The 20802-nt window shown below is 43.7% G+C and overlaps 1 protein-coding gene across 1 annotated transcript; it reads right to left on the bottom strand.

Annotated features, from left to right (window-relative positions):
* Positions 1–966: 966 nt before the first annotated feature.
* On the bottom strand, positions 967–20306 carry RP2 (RP2 activator of ARL3 GTPase). The gene is made up of 5 exons (XM_075916172.1): positions 20121–20306; positions 7702–8367; positions 6615–6729; positions 3995–4080; positions 967–1396 (listed from the first exon to the last, which is right to left on the bottom strand). The coding sequence occupies exons 1-5, from the start codon at positions 20232–20234 to the stop codon at positions 1313–1315; spliced, it is 1065 nt and encodes a 354-aa protein (XP_075772287.1). The 5' UTR covers positions 20235–20306; the 3' UTR covers positions 967–1312.
* Between the last annotated feature and the right edge of the window lie 496 nt (positions 20307–20802).

Consider the following 20802-nt stretch of genomic DNA (forward strand, 5'->3'; position numbering starts at 1 on the left):
TGAGGTTCCAGTGTAACTAAACTATGGCAGTCATTTAAGATCCATTCTGGCCACTGGACTGTAAGGAAGCCTCAGGCTTATTATACTAGCCCAGAAGAGGTATGAGACAGGAGCCACTACATCAGGGATGTAGAACCTATAGCCCAGGCTTTCCTTGATCCAGCCCACAAGGCTCAGGGCTCCTCCCGCAGAGGGGATAAGCAGTGCAGAGCGGGGACTAAAGCCCCCATGAGGCCAGCTCTACCTGGTAGAGGGAAAGGAAGTGACTCTGCATGCTGTTCCCTTCCCCCTAACTGAGGGGGGCAACTGCAGCACAGGGAAACATTCACCTACAGGCTTTTCCTCTGCCGCTTCCATTGGCTGGGAATAGCAGCCAATGGGAGAGACAGGGGCAGTGCCTGCAGACACAAGGTCTCACAGAACCACGTTTCCCATGACTCAGCTGTGCCAAGTATGTACCACATTCTCTCCTACCCTCCTCACCTTCCCTCCCGGACCCTACAACCCCTTCACCTTCCCTCCCAGACCCTGCACTCCCAGCCCACCAGCTGGCAGCCCTCTCCCACACGCTGAACTCATTTTTGGTCCCACCCCAGAGCCTAGGAGCCCCCACAATCTATCAGCCCTGGGCCCCCAGAAATGCTAATCTGGCTCTGGGAAAGCCGTGAGCTTAGCAAACCTCCTCCCTGCCGTGGGGCTGGAGCAAGAGGGGAATCCTGGCACCCCCAGTTGCACGAGTGAGGTGAGTGTCTTTAGTACACCTTGGTGCAATTGATGTTTCTATTTATACAAAGATTGTACCAGAATTATTTCCAAGAGAAAATACTTTAAGAAATTTTAGAAATGACATTTTTCTTGATTAAGATAATTTTGCATATGGGAATGTTTTGAATTCTAGAAGTTACCATCTGTAACATACCACTGACACATCCTGGCAGTAGCATATTTCAGTTACATATTTTAAAAAAAAAAAAAAATCTATTAAAATTTGTTCTAGCATTGTACCTACTTTCTAAAAATCTTACAAATTAAAAGATCTAAGGAATGTTCACACATCAAAATATAATTAAAATGTCACTATAATCATAAATTACTAGAAATTATCTTGTGTAAGTAATACACAAGTATTAGACATACATTTAATCCACATGATGCAATATTAAATTTACCAATTCCGTTTATAAAAAGCATATGCTATACAAAGTTTAATAAAAACACACACACTTAGCTGCTAATGCAGCATTGCACAGTCAAACCAAAGCCACATCCAAGTGGTGAGAGGCCATATTCAATAACTTCTTCAAGTCACACTTCACATTCCCATCTGCATGTCAGCAAAGTTGTAGAAGCTGTCCACATCTCGAGAAGCTGATGCTTTGCTCTCAGACACAAAAACCTGTTTTTTAAAACAAGTAGTTACTTGTCAGTATACACAGGCAAGTCATCTCAGCTCATTCAAAAGCCCTGTTACAGAAGCATTGGTATTTCCAAAGATTTATTTATAGAACAAAAGGTAGAATTCATTTTTGAAAGGAAATCAGAACAGTTTCAAGATTCAGTATATTGAGTAAAGAAATCTGAGACTTCATCTAGAGAGCAAAAGTGTCTTTCCTTTATAGCAAGTGCTCCTACTTAAGCAGTTCACCCTAAAATATAGTTTTAAAATTGTAGTCTAGACTATTTAAAAGTTACTTCAATCATCATGTAAAGGGAAGAAGAGGTATTGGGTATCAAACTCACTTAAGGAGGTACGGTAAGTACACCTTCCTCCTCTCAAGCCCAACGGCTTTTTTTTTTTTTTTTTTTTTTAAGCCACACAAAATTCAGAAATGCATGTATTTCCTCTTCTCCCATATTTGCCCCTTCTGATGTTTTTGAAATTTCAGAAATACTTTCTTGGCAGAAGTGGCTGCTGCTTTTGTAACATCCAAGTAGTTTCAATATTTATAATTTTATAAAAACTCAAGTTGTGCAAAGTAGATGTCCTTCACTACCCTTAATCACATCTTAACTTCCTCCTGGGATGCATAAAATAGACTGTAAAATCCAGCTTTGTGTTGGGAAACAAATGTTTATTTTAAGGCTACGGGTAAACTGCCATATCACTTCCCTGGCAAATAATACCGATTTTTAACAAATTGCCTTCAAAGACATCTACTTTGCACAACTTGAGTTTTGCAGCTTCCCCCTCCAATGGTCCTGCCTCCCCAGGCTAGGACCCAGACTGCAGGGAGGGAGAGGTGCTCATCAAGAGTGGCGAGTCTCCGGTGTCTTCTCTTGGCAGGGAACAGGAGTGGGAGATGGCAGCCCATCAGACACCCAGGAACCTGTGGGGCAGCAGCAGGGAGACCAGGCTCTCAGATACCCACACTGCCAGTTTTATGATGGTGGAAGCACTTTGGTGAAGTTCCACTCTGCTGACCCAAGGAAGGTAGTGTTGTCATGCACTAATATACGCTGACTTAGGAGAAAGCTTAACTTAGAGGATATTTAGGTTATAGGAAAAACCTTGGTGAATCTTTAGATTATCACCTAGAATTAGTAAAACAGTCGCGAACCCTGAAAGTTATCTACTGATCACTTTTCAGAAAAATCAGTACAGGCAGTCCCCGGGTTACGTACAAGATAGGGACTGTATGTTTGTTCTTAAGTTGAATCTGTATGTAAGTCGGAACTGGCGTCAGCCACTGCTGAAACTGATCAGTTTCAACCGCGGCTGAATCTGGACACCAGTTCCACTTACATACAGATTCAACTTAAGAAACCCAGGCGTCCCCAAGTCAGCTGCTGCTGAAACTGATCAGGGGCTGATTCCAGGAAGCCTGGGGCAGAGCACTAGCTGCACCTCCCCCCCCCCAGCAGACCAGGGAGACGGGGGTGGCAGGACCGCCCAAGTCCTCCACGGCTTTGCTCCGTCTCCCTGGTCTGCTGACCTGGGAGACGCGGAGCAAAACCGCAGAGCACGCGGGCAGGGGGACAGTCCAGGCACGCCGCGGCTGTCCCACTGCTGGCGTGCTCCGAGGCTTTGCTCCCCATCTCCCTGGTCTGCTGGGGACTGCTTGTAGTCTCATCCTACTAATTAGCCAAGAATTAAGGAAAGATTGCTGCAGTGTGGCCCACTTTGTAAGTTCAGAACACAGCCCTACCCTACTAGATCTCTGTTAAGTAAATTGTGCAACCACAAGTTTCAAATGGAAAGCTTAAATTCTTAGGAAGTTGAGTTAACACCCTCTCTTTCCTCACCAGGGAAAGTTTCCTACTGACCATGGTGACTGTGCTTTTATTCAAACTAAATTAAGTTCTATGCAAGTTTCTAAAGAAAAATAAAAGACCAACATTTTCAGGTCTTTCTGGCTGATAAAACCTTAGCAAATGAAAAATAAGGTTTCTAGATCAGTGGCTTCCAAACTTTTTTTTCCTTCTGACTCAGTTGAAGACAATTGTGGATGCCTGAGACCCAACATAATTTGACTAGAGTGCGGGCTCCCGAGTGGGGCTGAGGATGAGAGCTTTGGGGTGTAAGAGTGGGGCTCCAGCTTTGGGGATGCCAAGAGGAGCTCACCTTGAGTGACTCCTGGTCAGCAGTGCAGCAGGGGTGCTAAGGCAAGCTGCTTGCCTCTCCTAGCACCATGCTGTGCCCCAGAAGCAACCAGCAGCAGGTTCTCAGCCAATGTGAGAGTGGAGCTAGTGCTTGGGGCAGGGGCAGTGCGTGGAGCCCTGTGTGCTCCCCCCACCCCCACACACATGTAGGAGCTGGACCTGCTACTGACCCCTTCTAGAGCACAGCACAGTCTGTGGTGCCAGGAGGAGGGAGGTAGGACCCCTGCTGATAACCTGATCCCCCCGCAGCAATGAGAACCAGTGTCTGACATTCCATGACCCAGTACCGAGTCACAATCCATAGTTTGAAAACCACTGTTCTAGATCATGGAATATTTTTCAGGTGGATTCCGGTTATAATAATTATTTCCTCATAAGAGAAAATATAGCTCACCTTGGTTCCACCGAAGACATCATTTACAATGCTTTGACATACTTCTACAGCGCCATCTCCATTAAACTCCAAAGCAACAACAGGACCTACAAAAAAAGTTTCACTTCTAATAATGTGTTTTAGATTTCCATCTTAATTGGAACATTACGCATTTGCTATTTTCTTTAACTCTTACAGAGCCTTGAGTTTTGTTCACATAAAGCAGAGTTTCTATTGCGCGCCACTATCCTTCAGTATAAAGATTAAAGCTGTGGTTAATGGAGCTGTGAAAATACAACAGTTGTCTGAAAAAGAAGGATGTGTACTAAGGAAAATATCTGAAAATCCATGCTTGAAAAACAGCTGCTGTAGAAACAATTTAATATAGCAGTTTTCCATTAGAATTTCTTGAAAAAGCAATAGATTATGAAAAGGCCAGAAAATGAAGGGAAACCTTATAGCACGAATAAGGGTCTCAGTACTCTTAAGCGAAGTAAGTGGTCATGGGATAAGAGGGAAAGTCCTCTCATGGATTCATAACTGATTAAAAGAAAACAAGCAAGGGTAGGAATAGATCTGCAGTTTTCAGAATGAAGAGAGGTAACTAGTAGTGTCCCTCAGGTGTCCGCACTGGGACCAATCCTATTCAACCCATTCATAAATTATCAGGAAAAGCGGGCAAACAGTGAGGTGATAAAATTGGTAGATACTAAATTGCTCAAGATAGTTAAGTCCAAAACAGACCAAAAAGCTTCAAAAGGAGCTCTTAAAACTAGGTGAGTGGGCAACAAAATTGCATGTATCAACATTAAAATTAATCTGCCAAATAATGCATTTTGGAAAATATAATCCGAACTATATGTGTAATATGATGGGGAATAAATTAGCTGTTACCACTCAAGAGATTTGAGTGTCATTGTGGATAGCTCTCTGAAAATACACATTCAATGTTCAGTGAAAGTGGAAAAAAAGCAAATGAAATGTTAGGCATCGTTTAAAAAAAAAAAAAAAAGATATTTTCTATCTTATTGCCTCTATAAAATCCATGGTATGTCCACATCTTGAATACTGTGTGCAAGTGTGGTCCCTTCATCTCAAAAAAAGATCTCGGCATTGGAAAAAGTTCAGAAAAGGGCAACAATAATGATTAGGGGTATGGAACAGCTGTCATATGAGGAGAGATGAATAAAACTTGGAAAGAGATGAATAAAACTTATCTTAGCTTGGAAAAGATGACTAAGGGGAGATGTGACAGGTCTATAAAATCATGACTGGTATGGAAAAAGTCAACAGTTATTTACTCCTTCCCATAACACAAGAACTAGGGGGATCACCAAATTAAATTAATAGGGAGCAGGTTTAAAACAAAACAACGTATTTCTTCATATAACATACAGTCAACCTATGCAATTACGTGCCAGAGGATATTAAATCCAAGACTATGACAGGATTCAAAAAAGAGCTAGATAAATTCACAGTGGATGGGTCCATTAGCCAGGATGGGCAGGAATAGTGTCCCTAGCTTCTATTTGTCTGAAGCTGGGAAGGAATGACGGGAGGGATTACTTGATGATTACCTGTTCTGTTCATTCCCTCTAGGGAAGCTGGCATTAGCCACTGTTGTAAGACTGGATACTGGACTAGTTGGACATTTGGTCTGACCCAGTATGGCTGTTCATATGTACTAATTGATAGCTATAAGATGGCTTAAAGTTAATTAGGACTAGTCCTTCAGAAATTGTTGCATGGTTCATAAGATAGGACACAAGCCTCAGATCAACTGGCCCTCATGCACTCCTCTCGAGGGGGAAGCAAGGATCTCCCTCAATTCCAAGCATCAGGTCTCCAACAGGCCTGAGCTGCCATGTAAGTATGACTGCTTTTGCTATTTTAAGTTTGTAGAAAACAACATGAAACTGTTTATATGTTAAGTGTTGAGTACAGATTTTAGCTTTCGTCATGGCTCACTATGACAGTATTTTATTCCTCTGAAAAAGAAGGAAGAACACGTACAATGGGACTACTTCAGCACTTGAAATTATGAACAGTAACGTGGAAGCCAGTGGTCTCTTGAGTTTTAAATGCTTTAACAGTAGCTAATCCAGGCTACTGACAAACTGGGATTCTATTTTGGTCTGCCATGCCAAGTTCTAGCTTTCCTCTTTTTGAATTATAGATTTAAACACAACACCCTTATGGTTTGCCCACAGCTAGGACTGAACATGGAAGATCTGGACCTAAAAACACAAATCTATTTCCTAAGCTAAGAGTACCAGGTCTCTTAGATGTTTATGTTGCCATAGCCAGAGACACATATGGTCCTGTTACTAGAAAGCTACCACACTAAGCCTGTGTAACAGAGGATTGGGAACGTTGTCTGGAGAGATCAGGAAGGAATTCACCACTTCATTCAGGGCCTGATCTTAAGTCTGTAGTAAACGAACACAGCTTCCATTGATTTCAATGATCTATATGTTGTACTGCTCCTGCGGCTCAAACTATTTCCCCACTTCTTTTGAAGTGTGATTATCTACAGCCAGAGGCAATACATCAACTAAGCTGAACTAGAAACTTAGTTTTTTTACATATCAGAGGGGAAGAAAATAAAGGACCTTTTAAGTGATATTTTATGTAGGTGTACCTTTTTCAAGCAAAGGGATGAAGTCAGATGCACTTTGCTGGAATACTCTTTGAGCATCTTCTGGTTTCATTGAAACTTCCTTAGTCTGAACCAACAAAAAGCCTTTGCCAGTCATCTGTTAAGAAACAAGGTACTGATGTTAAGAATGGCTTTTAATACCATTAATATATAGTCATGAAAGCAGAAGTCCAAATACACAATTTTTCCCTCCAAATAATAAAAAATGAGACAATGTAGTCAGCTTTCTCAGTTTATTCTTTCCTTCCCTAGCTTCTAAGGGAAAGCACTTTTGTCATCACACTTGATTTAGTTTTACTTATCTCTTCACTCCGTTCATCCAGTCTTTGCTTCTGTTCTAGTCACCTACCCGGAACTAAGTTTTTTTTTTTTTACTAGTCTCAAATTTAAAATGTACATGGTGTTGAGCTCCTAAAAATGCTACTGAAGCGAACTGATTGACTTGCAAAGGTGTTGAATATCACCAGGTTTACTTTAGCCACAGCAGACACCAAAACCTGAATCAGGCTCATCTCTAACTCACAACTGCAGCATTTGCTTTTCATCAACTAGTTAAGGTTTTCTCTTTTTAAAAAGAAGTCATCTGCAAGTTCATGATTTTAGTCCTAAAAAAGGAAAAAATTCTCTGTATGGAGAAGTTATGTAAAGATACTGTAGCCATACTTCCAAGAAAGCTTCCAACTGTAGTCTCCCCAAGGAAAAGTAAGTTACTTGTGCATATAACATTTCACTCAAAGCAACTTTGTGCTCTCATAAATCCCTCAAATTGATAGATATCAGAATAAGATCTAACAGTCTGAGCTCATGGTATGATGGTCGTTACAGTCACATTATAAATACCTAGATCAGTGTAAGAAAATGCATTATGAAAAACAAGTGTGGGGATAACAGTTTCACGTGTTTTTCAACACACGAAAACTGGATACCGAAAGGTATTTTAGTAGACATCCAGAAGAAAGCCAGTATGAACTTCAGTATCTTCACTTCAGAAAGATTGGGAATAAATTTCAAATTCTCATGAGACATGAAATTGCAAAGTCAAGAAGCTGGAAACAGAAAAGTGTCTTACCTCATCAATTAGCTTTCTAGCATTTGCTGTTGTGTAGTCTCCAGCAAAGAAAACTGCCAGACATGATTCTTCACTGCTCTTCTGCCTCCCACCCCGTGTTATTGGAATTATGCTCTTCATGGCATCTGTAGAAATTCTGACTACTTTTAGTTCCTCAGATATAGGAAAGGGGACATAATCCTGAACCAGGGCATCTTCGGATAGAAGACTCCAATTAGTTTCTCCCGACACAGGCGTAAAGTCATGGATGTTGCTCCATGTGTTATTGAAGACACTCAATCCGGCATCTTTGAATTGCAGAGCCAGCTCTGGATAGTAGTACTGAAAACAGCCAAATTTCATACCTGTGGATGACTCAATAATGGGTTGCGTGGCACAGCACAAGAATACTTCCAACTTTCTGCAGTCCCGGGTGCGAAACTGTTGGCAGGCTACTACACATTTGCAATCTTTGCAGTCACGGAAAAAGACACTACCTTTTACAGGTCCTAGAAATATTCGGCAGTTTGTACAATCATCAATAGTGATTGTAGCGGAATGGTCAAAGATGTAGATATTACAGTTCTCACACTCCTGAATGACAAATTGCTGCCCTGCAACTTTTCCAGGTAATCGACCCACAGTTTCATCCTTAAGTCCAGAAAACATGTAATCTTTGGGATCAACCTAAAGAAAAACATAACAGTTTTACAAATGACAAGCAATAGCCAGCATTAAGTGCCGATGAAGAAATCCGAACAAACTAAATTCAATGGAGAGTCATGGAACTGGGCTGGATACCCATCTTCAGAACAGACTTTTGTCTGGGATTTTGTCAAGGTGATGGGAGACAGAAGAGTCGGTGCACCAACACCTTGAACAAAATATCTGGATTCAATTCCTTGCCCTGCCAGAGATTGCCTCTATGATCTTGGAGCAAACAAGTTTGTGTCTCAGCTATACATTTCTACAGCAATCTTTCCTTTCTCCCTACCTCTCTCTGCCTGGTCTGTGGATTGTGCACTCTTACAATCCCTTTGCCAATGTTTGTGTGTGGTAGTTGGCATACTGTACAACTTCGCCTAGGAGTTACTGAAAGAAATCAGACACACTGGTCAACCCTGTGTCACATATCTCCTGGGTCTTTGTGCTTTACAGCTTTTGTCTTTTCTTCCACCAGCTTTCACCCTAATCCCTGAAATGAAAGCTTTGGGCAATATTTAGAGCAACATACGTTGCATTTATTAAAAAGTTATCCCTCTCTAGCATGCAATGTTGCAAGCCAGAAAACTGTTACTTTACATCAACCATAGCTATTGGATGATCTGCCTTCTTTTTACATGATACTGTGGACAAACATTGGCTGGGTTAGCACAAAGTCAGCTTTATAGCCTCTGTCTCCCAACAGTATTCTCTCCTATTCAGAAGAGTCACACACTTAAAGGAAGTTGGTCATTAAAACATGACCCTTCATCCAATTAAGAGAATGACTAATAGTAAGCCAATTACAATTTATTGTTTGGAAGAGGACTTAACAGTTGCTAGAACAGAAGTGGGCAAATACTGGTCTGTGAGCCAGATCCTGTCAGCCAGGAATAGTTCATGGTGGGCCCTCACCTCTATATTTACCTACACCACATAAGTACCAGTGATCCATGGCCAATGAAGGCTGTGGGAAGCTATGTCCCGGTCCATGCTGCTTCCCGCTGCTCCCATTGGCTGGGAATGGTGATCCACAGCCAACAGGAGCTGTAATGCCAGTACCTGCATCAATGCAGGTAAATATACCAGCTGCAGCCCACCAGGGGCTAACCCTTGCAAATGGCCACTATGTTATTGCCCACCCCAGCCTAGAATAATGAGACCCAAACCCAGCTCAACATGTATGATGTGGTAATGTCTAGAGTTTAATAAGCATTAGGGAAACCCTTTCAACAGTAAAGAAAAAGAAAACAATCCTGACTACAGACACCAAATTTCAGGATTATTTCCCCAAATATGCATCACTCAAAACTACACCACAACCAGAAGCCCTCCCTCCCCCCGCCAAAAAAAAAGTGCAAAGGAATACCTGTGACCAAAAAGATTTTCAAGACAGATACAGTACAGAGCCAGAGGGACCCAATGAACACATGCTACAATGCTACTTCAGGACCTTTCCTGCAGTTACTATGGGCAGGAATAGTAAAAATGTTATTGGGATTTGAACTTAAGTAGACCAGAGAGTAGTGGCCGGTGTCTCAGATGCATCCAAGAAGCCTGAAGTTTACCCCCCCACACACACACACACACCCCAAAAATCTGCTCTGGTTTATTGTAAGCAGTATGGAAACAAAAAGAAAATTTATCTGAGAAAAGCAAAGATGGAAGTTTAAGGAACTTATGATTTCTACTGTTTAGCATGAATATATGCTTGTCAAATAATAAAGGACTTCGGAAGCAATATTGTTTTCAAGTCTTTAGGAAGTCATGTAAACATAATAAAAGGAGTAGTCCTATAGTACTTAGAGACTAACAAAAAATTATATTCATGTAGATATAAAATGAGCTTTCCAGGGCAAAACTCACTTCTTCCAATGAGTGGAGAAACTTTTTTTTGCCCACAAAAGCTCATTATACTATCTATCTAATCTATCTATTTTTTGTTAGTCTCCAAGGTGCTACAAGACTACTCATTTTAAAGCTACAGACTAACATGGCTACCCCTCTGAGGCACGTAAACATAATGTATTTCAATACGGTTAGTCTTCTAGTTTTAGATTTTTAAGAAAAAAAGTGAGTAAGTCATTCAAAATAGTTTAATTTAACTTGTAGATAAGCCACAAGTGACAGTGCCCTACAGAAACAACTGCTCCTGAATCACTTACATGGAAGGGTGCCTGATAATGATTGTGTTAAGACTGAACAGCCAGCTTCTGACTCCTGGAACTGAGTGTTCAACTGTGATTCTTAACTTTGCTGTATCTCCAGGATGGGAAATGTTAAATGCAAAAGAATCACTGTTGCAACACAAATTAAGTTCCTTGATTTCATTTTGTCACAACCCTGAAGTTGGTCAATTTCCTTTGAAGGAAAACTGCAAAGCAAAAAATTCAGATCAAGTTAACCGAAACTGGGGTAGAAGAGGCAAGTTGCACAGAAGTGCTATTAAGTTTTGCTAAAAAGGTTAATTTTCCTCTCTCAGAATTCCCTTGCTCTGATTCACCAGAGGCAGGCTAGAATGCAACAGCACTAGTGATGTCAAATGCATGCATGCTGAGAACTAAATCTTGTATGTGTTTTGGAAGAGGGCAGGGAGAGGCAGTGTTAAAATGTTGGTAGACACACACTGTCCATGTGAGGTTTATTTCCATTTACTTTCAAAATTCAGTTCATACTAAAGTACATTTTCCTAATTTTTAAAAGAGAGTAATATCACCCGTGTTTTTCATTGGGTCTTTTCAGCAAAAGAATCTGACAACCAGGAATTATAGGGGAAAACACTAAGTTACTGTACACAGGAAGGAATGTCAAATGAAAAAGACAAAAGCAAAATCTTTTCCTGTTAATGTTCTGCTAGAGTCATCTTAAGTGTTAATGTAATTAAGTAAATCAACTATTTTCAGAATACATTTTAGTGCTGAATGCAGCTACTGTTAGATATTCAGTGGAGAAGTTCATACATAATACAGTTTCTTCACAACTCCCTATTTAGACAGTAGGGCAGGGCTACTCAACATGTGGCCCACAGTCTGTTTGCAGCATGCGTGGAGTTTGGATTTATGCAGGGCTCAAAATGCAGCCTGCAGTGGGAACCAAAACAAAAAAAAGAGTCAATATAATGGTCTTCTGTTGATATGCATTTTAGTACAGTAAAACTCCAGTGGTCCGGCATCCAATGGTCCTGCACTCCTGATGGTCCAGCACCATCTGGAACCCAAAAGTGCCCAGGGCAGCCGGAGCCCTCCGGACAATTGGAGCTGCTCTGCCCTGGGCTTCCCCGATTCAGCCGCTGCTGAAACTGACCCTGGCTTCCTGGAGTCAGCGGCTGGTCAGTTTCAGCAGCAGCTGACTTGGGGAAGTCTGAGGCAGAGCAGCTGGGGTGCCGCTGGATTGGTCCCACAGCACCAAGGGGCGCATCCCCCCACTCCACCCTAGATCCCTCATAGCCCCCCCCCCCCAATAGTTCGGCATATCTGATAATCCGGCACCCCCTGGGTCCTAAAGATGCCGGATGATCGGAGGTTTACTGTAGTTAAATTCCTGGACTGCCATTGCTCATTAAACATGCTGTCATATGGGGGGAAATTGGGTAAATATTGCATTTTATTATCATCAGCAGAACTGACTTAAATGAGGCCTGTGTGTTGTGTAGTCTTGCCTTAATCTTTGTATTCATGCCCATCAGTGTAAAATAAGCTATTTGCATGTATATGAAACCACACTTAAGTTGCGGCCCTCAGCATGTGCTGTGAGTATCACGGTGGCCCCCAGAGCTTCCAAAGTGGAGTAGCCCTGCAGTAGGGCAACCTTTTTAACTTAGAAGGGATCCTCAGGGATTTAAGCACACAGCCTCCATAACTAATTGGTATTAAGGGGTTAAATCCACCTTCATTACAGTTAATCCTTAGTTGCCTAAAAAGTTTAATTTAATAGCCTGCCTTTTGCTATGTTAGGAAAAAACATGAGTAAAAAATACAAGCCTGCAACCAACAGATTCCTCAAAGAAATTATTGCCCTATATGCAATTATCTTTAATCAAAATTACTCTTTACCTAGCTATGAAATTTCTAGCATAGATAGCAAGAGTTTCTATAAGCCTGAAAACAGGGATATAGTTCAGTTTTCAAGCAGCATTGTAGCTGAACAATTCTCATTTATGTCACCTGTCAGTATCTAGATAGAATTTTTTTAAGAGCCATGTTATAGTCTTCCCCTCTCCTCCTACCTTCTTCACAGTTTCAACTGTTACGGAGAAGCCCTTTAGCTTTAATTTGAAGCTGGTAAAAATCATAAGACTGACAAGGTTTATAGAAAAAAGTAAAACATTCGTAAGTACAAAAGAAAAAAGCCAAGGCCTCAACCTTTTAAAATGGTAAGTGTTCCCAGGATGACCAAGGATTTGAACAGCTACCTGAACTTCCCTAAAACAGGCATGCTGGCACAAGTTATTCTTTGTCCCATCAAACTAGCAAGTATTGTTACTCACCTCATCACGATGCATCACCGTGGACTAGTAACCATTGTAATTTTCAATGTTTATCCAGCATGTGAAAATTTCCCGGGCTTCCTATCCAAACTATTGGCATTAAATGAGATCTTTGAATTAGGCAATAAGGTAAGAAGAGGTGCCCAAATACATGAGTGGTTAGATTTCACAAGGTAGCCTGGCAGAAATCCACAGTTCTTAATGTTTAAGCTTTAAAGTTTGACAGCAACATTAGAAGTAAGGGAGATTTGTTTTATGAAAAGCTCTTCAGCACACACTAGCATCTCCGCACAATGTCAACCAAAAAATTTCAGACTCCAGTGGATATTCCTACCAGATCCTGAAGACAGAGACTGAGTAAACTGCAAAGTGGTGTTAACATAAGACCTGGGACATTTGAAGAAATGACTGCCAAGACCTGATTAGGACTACTGGAGATATCTTGGCTCCACTGACAACAGATCTCCTGAACTAATGGAAGCAGAATAAACAGATGAGTCCTTGATTCCATGCCAAGAAAAGGGAATGTGCTAATAACCCTTGGATGACCCTAAAGCGGAACTGGAACGTGTCAGGATTTTCTGCCCTTGAAGAACACTTAAGACAGAAGACTGAAGACACAGTTGCGCTGTTGTATATAAGAACTTCATTCAAAGAATTTTTCTAATCTAGACATAGGGGGAAAACAGTCTGGACTAGAAATTGGCAACCCCCAGCACGCATGTTACAAGTGCCATGCGAGCTGATTTCCCATGGCACATGGGGCAGGAGCTCAGCCCCACCCTCTGCACAGCTGCAGGCTGGAACACTAACTCCAGTTTCCTGCTTGGGGGGGGGGGAGGGCGCGGGGGGAAGGGCATGCAACATCTCTGGGGCTGCCCCTGCCCAGCCTGGGAGCTAAGGGATTAACACCCCTCCTGTGCTACCGGCTTCCTGCTTCAGAACTGGATGGGGCTGGGCCTGCTTCACAGAGCCAGAGCTGGGCAACCTGAACATGTGGCATGCAGGGGCCCTGACTGCTTCCCTGGTCTGTGTGTGGGGGTGGGAAGCCCTTTCCCCAGTGCCCCACTGCATCTGGAGCCAGCCCTGGGAAGTCCCAGGCTCTGTCTGCCCCAGCACGCAGGCAAAGGGCTGATCCGGGCAGGGATGAGACGCTGCCACCACTCCCACCTCTCCTCGTTCCAGCACTGCTGTCCTGTCGGTGAGTGTGCTGGGGCACAGGGATATAGGAATAGAAAGGGAGGGTGAAGGAGGATGCAGGGGCAATATGGGAGAGAGCAGGGATTACACTGAGGGCACGGGGTGATGAGCAGGGGGATCACAGGGCTGAGGGGAGCGAGGCTAGAGCAGAGGGAAGATGTGAAGGGGATACAATTTTACTTTGTAGACGCTGCACTTTCCTTTACTCCCCACTTTTTTGCCTCCTTTCCAAAATAGCTATTTGGCTGAATTCTCACCCTCTCACGTTTTCTGCATTACTCCCCCAACCCTGTCCTGCCCCTAAACTCCTTCTCATACCTCCAGCCCTCTCCTGCTGCCAAACTCCCTCCAAACCCTGTCGTCCTCAGCCCATCCGGATTCCCTAACCCACTCACTGGCAGCTCTGTTCCACTGAACCCCTCATTTTTGCTCCCACCTCAGAGTCTAAGTGGATTTTGTGGATCCCCTAATTCTGGAACCCCCCAAAAGAAAATCTGGCCTATGGGAAGTCCTGAACCTCAGTCCTCCCCAATCTCCTCCCCTCACCCCATGGGGGCTGGAGTGCCAGAAGACAGGTGTCTAAATTGGGGGCCACATCAGTGAGGGTTGGGAGTTTTTGAAGGAGTTTTTTTTGCTTCTCACTTGTTTGGTCCCCAGCTGTTTTCTCTGTTGTCAGTGACCCCCACCCCTGCCATAAAGAAAGAAAACATTTGAACCTTTTGTGTTGGACATAATATTTTACTTTATTTAAAATGAAGTTTGATAAACTAAACATTTTAACTTTCTCATGTTAATATGTTTAATAATTTAAATTAAACCATTCTTCCCAGCTGCAGCACTAGCAAAATTGCTTGGCCATAATTATGTAATTAATAGTGAGCTGCCATTAGCAACTGGTAGTTCACTTAAAGTTTTGTATTGAGCCAGGTGGTCCACGGGGTGTGCAGTGGAGAGAGTGCCTCTCCTCTTCCAGGAGAGCAGCATGGCCCAGGGCAGGGGGGTTAAATCTCAGTACGCCACTTCGGAAAGGTTGCTGACCCCTGAATCCTTATATATGTTAAAGTAGATGACAACTGACTCCCTGATGAACATTTTCAGTGACCTGGAACTTCAGTGGTTCAGGAGTAAATAGCACCAGGAAAATGCTGCATCTTTGTAATTAGTTTTTTAGATAAAGGTAGGTTTTTAAAGATGGTCATTGAAATTTAGCCCTCTTAATTGTTACAAGATTTTTTTTTTTAAGAACTGAAATATCAGAAAACGTTTCTTTTTTTAAAATTGGTTTTCTGTATGGACTTCTCACCAAATGAGAGAAAATATGTGTCTAAGCATGAATATGTCTAAGCAGGAAAACATGAAAGTAAAACCACAGTTAGCAGGAGGATCCAATGAAAAAGGTAGTACTTTAAAGTTCCCCCAAATGACTAGATTTCAATCTGACATTGTCCACTAAGTCTCTGTACAGAGCCAAAGCCTAAGGAATTTCTATACAGAAACAATATTTGGAAATATTAAGATGACAAACTAAAGGATCTAGAACTGAAGTAGAATCTCATTTTTACTCTTTTATCATTACTGCAATGCAGATTACAAAAAAGAGTAACCCTGGCAGTATTAGCCCAGTACTACACTAAGAAGAGTCAGAAGATTATTGCATTTTTAAGATTTAAAACTATTACACTAAATTAAATCCTGCAACTTACAGTGACAGAGGCAAAAGAAAAATCAACTTTCTATTTTCACATTTCAGTCATAGTGGCTATAACACCTACAATGTAATAAAGAAGGCTTCTTTTACAATATTTGAGATGGGATGTCAATTTTTTTGAAAACAGAAAGCTCTATTCAACATTTACTGGTAGTTCACAGAAAGGCAACTAAATTCTGCAAACAGAAAAATCCAATTACAGTAAAACTCCATTAGTCCGGCATCCAATGCTCCGGGACTCCTGATGGTCCCGCACCATCAGGAACCCGGAAGTGCTGGGGCAGCCGGACAGGCTTCCCCCATTCAGCTGCTGCTGAAACTGACCAGCAGCTGAATCGGGGAAGCCGGGAGCAGAGCAGCTGGGGTGCTGCCGGGTTGGTCCCGTAGCGCTGCCCCTCAGGGCTGCGGGACCAACCCAGCTGCTCTTGGGGATGCCTGGGGCAGAGCAGGTGGGGTCCTGCCGGGTTGGTCCCGCAGCGCCGTCCTTTGGCGCTGCAGGACCAACCCGGCAGTACCCCAGCTGCTCTGTCCCAGGCGTCCCCAAGAGCAGCTGGAGTGCTGCTGGGTTGGTGCCGTAGCGCCGCCCCTCGGCGCTGCGGGACCAACCCGGCAGCACCCCAGCTGCTTTATTGCAGGCATCCCCGATTCAGCTGCTGCTGAAACTGACCAGCAGCAGCTGAATCAGGGACACCTGGGTCAGAGCCGGACTATCGTAAGGGGGGTCTATGAGGGGTCTGGGGTGGCATCCCCTCCCACCCCACTCCAGACCCCTCATAGCCCCCCCTTCTGATAGTCCGGCATATTTGATAATCCGGCACCCCCTGGGTCCTAAAGGTGCCGGATTATCGGAAGTTTACTGTACACACTTTTTTCCCCTACACATTGTTAGACTTTTAAAGTTTCCAATAATTTTTTCTTCAATATAATCGGCAACTTCTCTTGCCAACAGGTAGCATCACATACAAAGCTGTCTTGCTAACTGACTGGATCAGCTGAAGCTAGAAATAGCATCTAGTAAATGTGAACTTCCCCACCCAAAGCAGTTGAGAACTCACACTATTAAAAGGTGACGAAAATGAATGCTGAAAGACACCAACTGAAACTATTTATGAAGCTGAGGTTTTGGAGGCTCAGTTATTATATATTTTCACGTGTGACTTTGCATAAAAGAGCAAGATCTAGGTATCTTGTAAATTGTTCTACTCGGTGTATTTGAGAGCAGTTTTTCATATTTGTTTAGTTCTTTCACACAGCAATTAGAGAGAACAACATTAAAGGTAGCATAAATTTGTTAGGAAACTTAAGGGCAGTTAGCTAAATATACTTTTATAAAAAGGAGCTTACATTTTGAGTTTGTGCCTCTAAGTTTGTCAATTTGTCTTCATGCACAGCTCTATACTAATGCCCGACTCTGTTATAATATTAACTATTTCCCCCATAAATGTTTACTACTATTTCTCAACACAATGCAAAACAAAAAAGTAGTATTGACTACAACTGGCAGCCAATACAAAAAGACAAAGAGAAAGGGTAATGAATATTTGAAGCAGTTTCTATATACCTTTCTTGAGACATTCAAAAGTTAAATATTTAATCCTGCGGTTTTCAGTATGGTCCTCTGAACTCAGAAGACAGAAGTCATTGCATGTGATATCTGAAAAGAGGAAGCCCTTGCACAATTGGCTATAAACATTATGTGCAACAACTTTATATTTAATAATGAGATTCTCTTTCATACAGAGAACTGTTTAAAATTTTGTAATCTATTAGAGACTTTACAAACATTAACTTCAAATGTACTCTACTGTAATGTCTGAGACACTGTTCCTAATGTGGTAATATATTCACCTCCGAGAAATCAGCTCAGCATAACACCGAAGGGGTGGGCAGGCAGGAGGGCTCAGGGAGGAGCATAGAATTTTCTCTTAATGACTTGTTTTGACTTTCCTCTTTCCCCAGGGCTAGCCAGTAACTGTAACTATCAATTCATATTAAACTTATTCTTGTTGCTGAAAATAACAGGCTCAAAAATGTAGTTGACTAATTTAATTGTTTTAACTTTAAATGAGATTAATATTTTGGTGACTTCTGTAGTACCCTTTTACAAGTAAAAACCACTCTAAGTAGTAGTAACTGCTAACAGTAACACTGTGGCAAGGGAATAACATCTATAAGTAACATGGTCTCCCTCCTCCCTATGCAAGCACTGTATTAGGCAAGCTGTGCCATAAGTATTCACTAGGAAATCGAAGTATCAGGTCAGTCATGAGGTAGCCTCCTTTGTCCTTATCCTCCAAGATTTGTACATACTTAACCCCGAATCTTGGAATAATCCACTAGAAAGCTTTGTGTGTCACACCAGGGCATCTGGCCACATTTAAAAAGAAATCAAGTACGCAATATTTAAAGTTTATACCGTTTTTCTCTTTATGGCTCATAAAAGTGGCCTGTTTTTTGTTTTAACACATGCACAAAATGAATGTCTAGATTGCTCTATTTTTTCCAGGAAGTCTTAGCTATAGATGACTGGAAAACTAGCAGGATTATGACATCACAAGTACCAAGGAAGTGAAACATGAAGTGACAAATGAAAGAAGGATTTTTATTCACATTCTTTTTTGTTGAAAGAGAGAGCGCGCTCTCTCCCTCTCATATCCTGTCACTTTTTGAGCTGAAGCTCTACTTCTGAGCCTCCAAAAGGACCTCCAGCAAATAAAAGTAAAGAGTGTCAGGGGAATATAAAACACCACTTAAGAGAATATAACATGCAAGTTTAAAAAAAAAAGCCTTCCACATATGCTTGACACCTCATAATAGCTATAGGGTTGCCAGGCTGCCTCCGCATTGAGCCGGACAGGATGGGATTTTTGCCTCCTGGCGGGGGGAGGGGGGGGGGGAAATCAGAAAGTATCGGACATTTTAGGTGTCTGGTATTTTTTGAGTTTTTTTTACCAGACAGGAGGCGAAAATACCAAACTCTCTGGTTTAATACCAGACACCTGGCAACCCTAAATAGCTAGGTTAACTTTAAATATGCCTGGGTAAAGAGGCATTTCAATCAAGAAGTCAGTTTGGTTCTGTAGCTGCAGTTGAATTTTACTTTTTTTTCTAACTTGTGTCTAATGTACATAACATCCACCCCTTTTAATTACGGTTAGAAAGCCAGAGGATTAATAGAAATAAAGGTACAAACACAGCTTTGGCCCCATCTGCCACCGCTTACCATATAACTCAGTCACCAGCTAACTTAGTGCCAAAAAAGGAACAAGCTACAGTACCAATTAAATGGGAGAGGGTGAAAAACAGCCTCATGCTACTAGCATGTATTTTGCCCTATAAAGAATACTGTCAGAATATGGCAGCCCAGCCAGTAAGCAGTGTGTTGTGAAGAGGAGCAGTTTGCCCCAGTTGGCTATTACAGTCTACCCTAAAACAAAGGATTGGTAGGGCTACAGGTTGAAACTTTAGAGCTACAGGTTGAAATTCTCTCATCTGGCAACATCCATGGTCCAGCAGGATTTTAGTTAGCTAGATGACTATTTATTATGGTTGCTGCCAAGTTTCCCCGCAGTCCCATAATGTTTGTTTACAGCCACCAGTCCTAGCTCTGTGTTCTGTGCTATTATTTAGCTCTAATTTACCCCTAATTGTTTTCCAAGAGCTCAGTAAACAGTGGAAGTGCTGGTAATGTTGCTAGAGAAAACTCAACTTCCATGGTCTGGAAAATAAAATGCTCTGGATCAGCATTGGTCAGGCCCTGAGGGTGCCAGACTAGAGAGGTTCAACCTGTACTCAACCTACCCAGTGTCTGACTTATCCCATTTTTCATGGGCAGCCCTCAGCTCTGAAATCCATTCCTCCCCCTTTGGCACGCTAGCGTTCACATCGCCTGCTTCTCATGGGGACGATGCTACCACGCCCAGACAAGTATAACAAGGAACAGAAGTGGAAGCCAGCACTTGGTCCGCAGGATGGGGAAAGCGCAAGCTCCCTCCCCACGGAAGGCTACGCGGGCAATTTACGATGATGAGGAGAAGGAGCAGTAGCAAGAGTCGCATTAAGCCTGGCAAATATCAAACGCTGCTGCCCAGGGTGAGCGTCAGCGACAGTCCCAGGGGAGTGGCGGGGACAATCTCACTTTCTGAAGCGCCCGGGAGACCGCGGAGGCAACTTCCCGACCCGAAAGCAGAGCCCCGCCACCTTGCGGGGGAGGGGAAGGGGGGGCGGGGGCTAGACCAGCTACGGCAGAGCCGGGTCCGCCACAGCCCCACGGGAGCAGCACGAGCGCCGGGAAAACCGCCCGCCAGGGAGCACCGGAGGGGGGGGGGTCGGGGGCAGCGTTACCTTGTCGCGCTGGTCCCAGCTGTACTGCGGCTTCTCCTCGCCCGCGGCCGGGGGCTCCTGGCCCTGCGCGCCCCCCTTCGCCGCTTTCCGCCGCTTGGAGAAGAAGCAGCCCATGGCCCCGCCGCGCGCCTGCTGCCTCCCAGCCTGCGCCTCCCGGCAGCCAGCCGCCCCCGACGCGCTCCTCGCGCTCGCGCGCGCCACCGCCCACTTCCGGCTTCTCCTAGTCCCGTCTCCCTTGGCTACGGCAACCCGGCACCCAATCACAGCTCTGCGCCTTGGAGCCGGTCCCGCCAATCCGCGTCGCCCCCCCCGCGCTAGCCGCTCTTAAGGGGATAGGCGCCGCGTTTGGTCTGGCCCCGCCTCCTGCCCTGCCCCCGGGGAGGCGGGGGAGGCAAGGACGTAAACACATTCCACCCCCCCCCCCACACACACACACTCTCCTCCTCCCCTCCCCCCCCCACTCTCCGCCACGCCTGTCTCCTCAGTTCCCATCGGGCTGGCTGAAGAGTCACAGCACAAACCGTGCGGCAGGCACCTTGATCCGGCAGCACAGCCCCCCCCCCCAGCAGCGGGGGCCCCTGCCCTGCCAGCCACAGCACCGCCTGCCTGGGGGCGGGTCTCTGGGGGCGCGTTGTGACAGGCCAGCGCCTGCAGCCACAGCTCAGCACCTGACTGGCCCAGG

This window comes from Pelodiscus sinensis, chromosome 1 (assembly GCF_049634645.1).
Source record: "Pelodiscus sinensis isolate JC-2024 chromosome 1, ASM4963464v1, whole genome shotgun sequence".
In the NCBI taxonomy this organism is placed as follows: Eukaryota; Metazoa; Chordata; order Testudines; family Trionychidae; genus Pelodiscus; species Pelodiscus sinensis.

Bases quoted from the DNA above. Each gene is read 5' to 3' on its own strand.
- RP2 (XM_075916172.1), bottom strand. From the start codon at position 20,234: ATGGGCTGCTTCTTCTCCAAGCGGCGGAAAGCGGCGAAGGGGGGCGCG. The intron at 8,368-20,120 runs GTAACGCTGCCC...GTTTTTCTTTAG, and splicing joins GCTGGGACCAGCGCGACAAG to GTTGATCCCAAAGATTACAT. The intron at 4,081-6,614 runs GTACACCTACAT...CTTTTTTTGTAG, and splicing joins CATCCCTTTGCTTGAAAAAG to GTCCTGTTGTTGCTTTGGAG.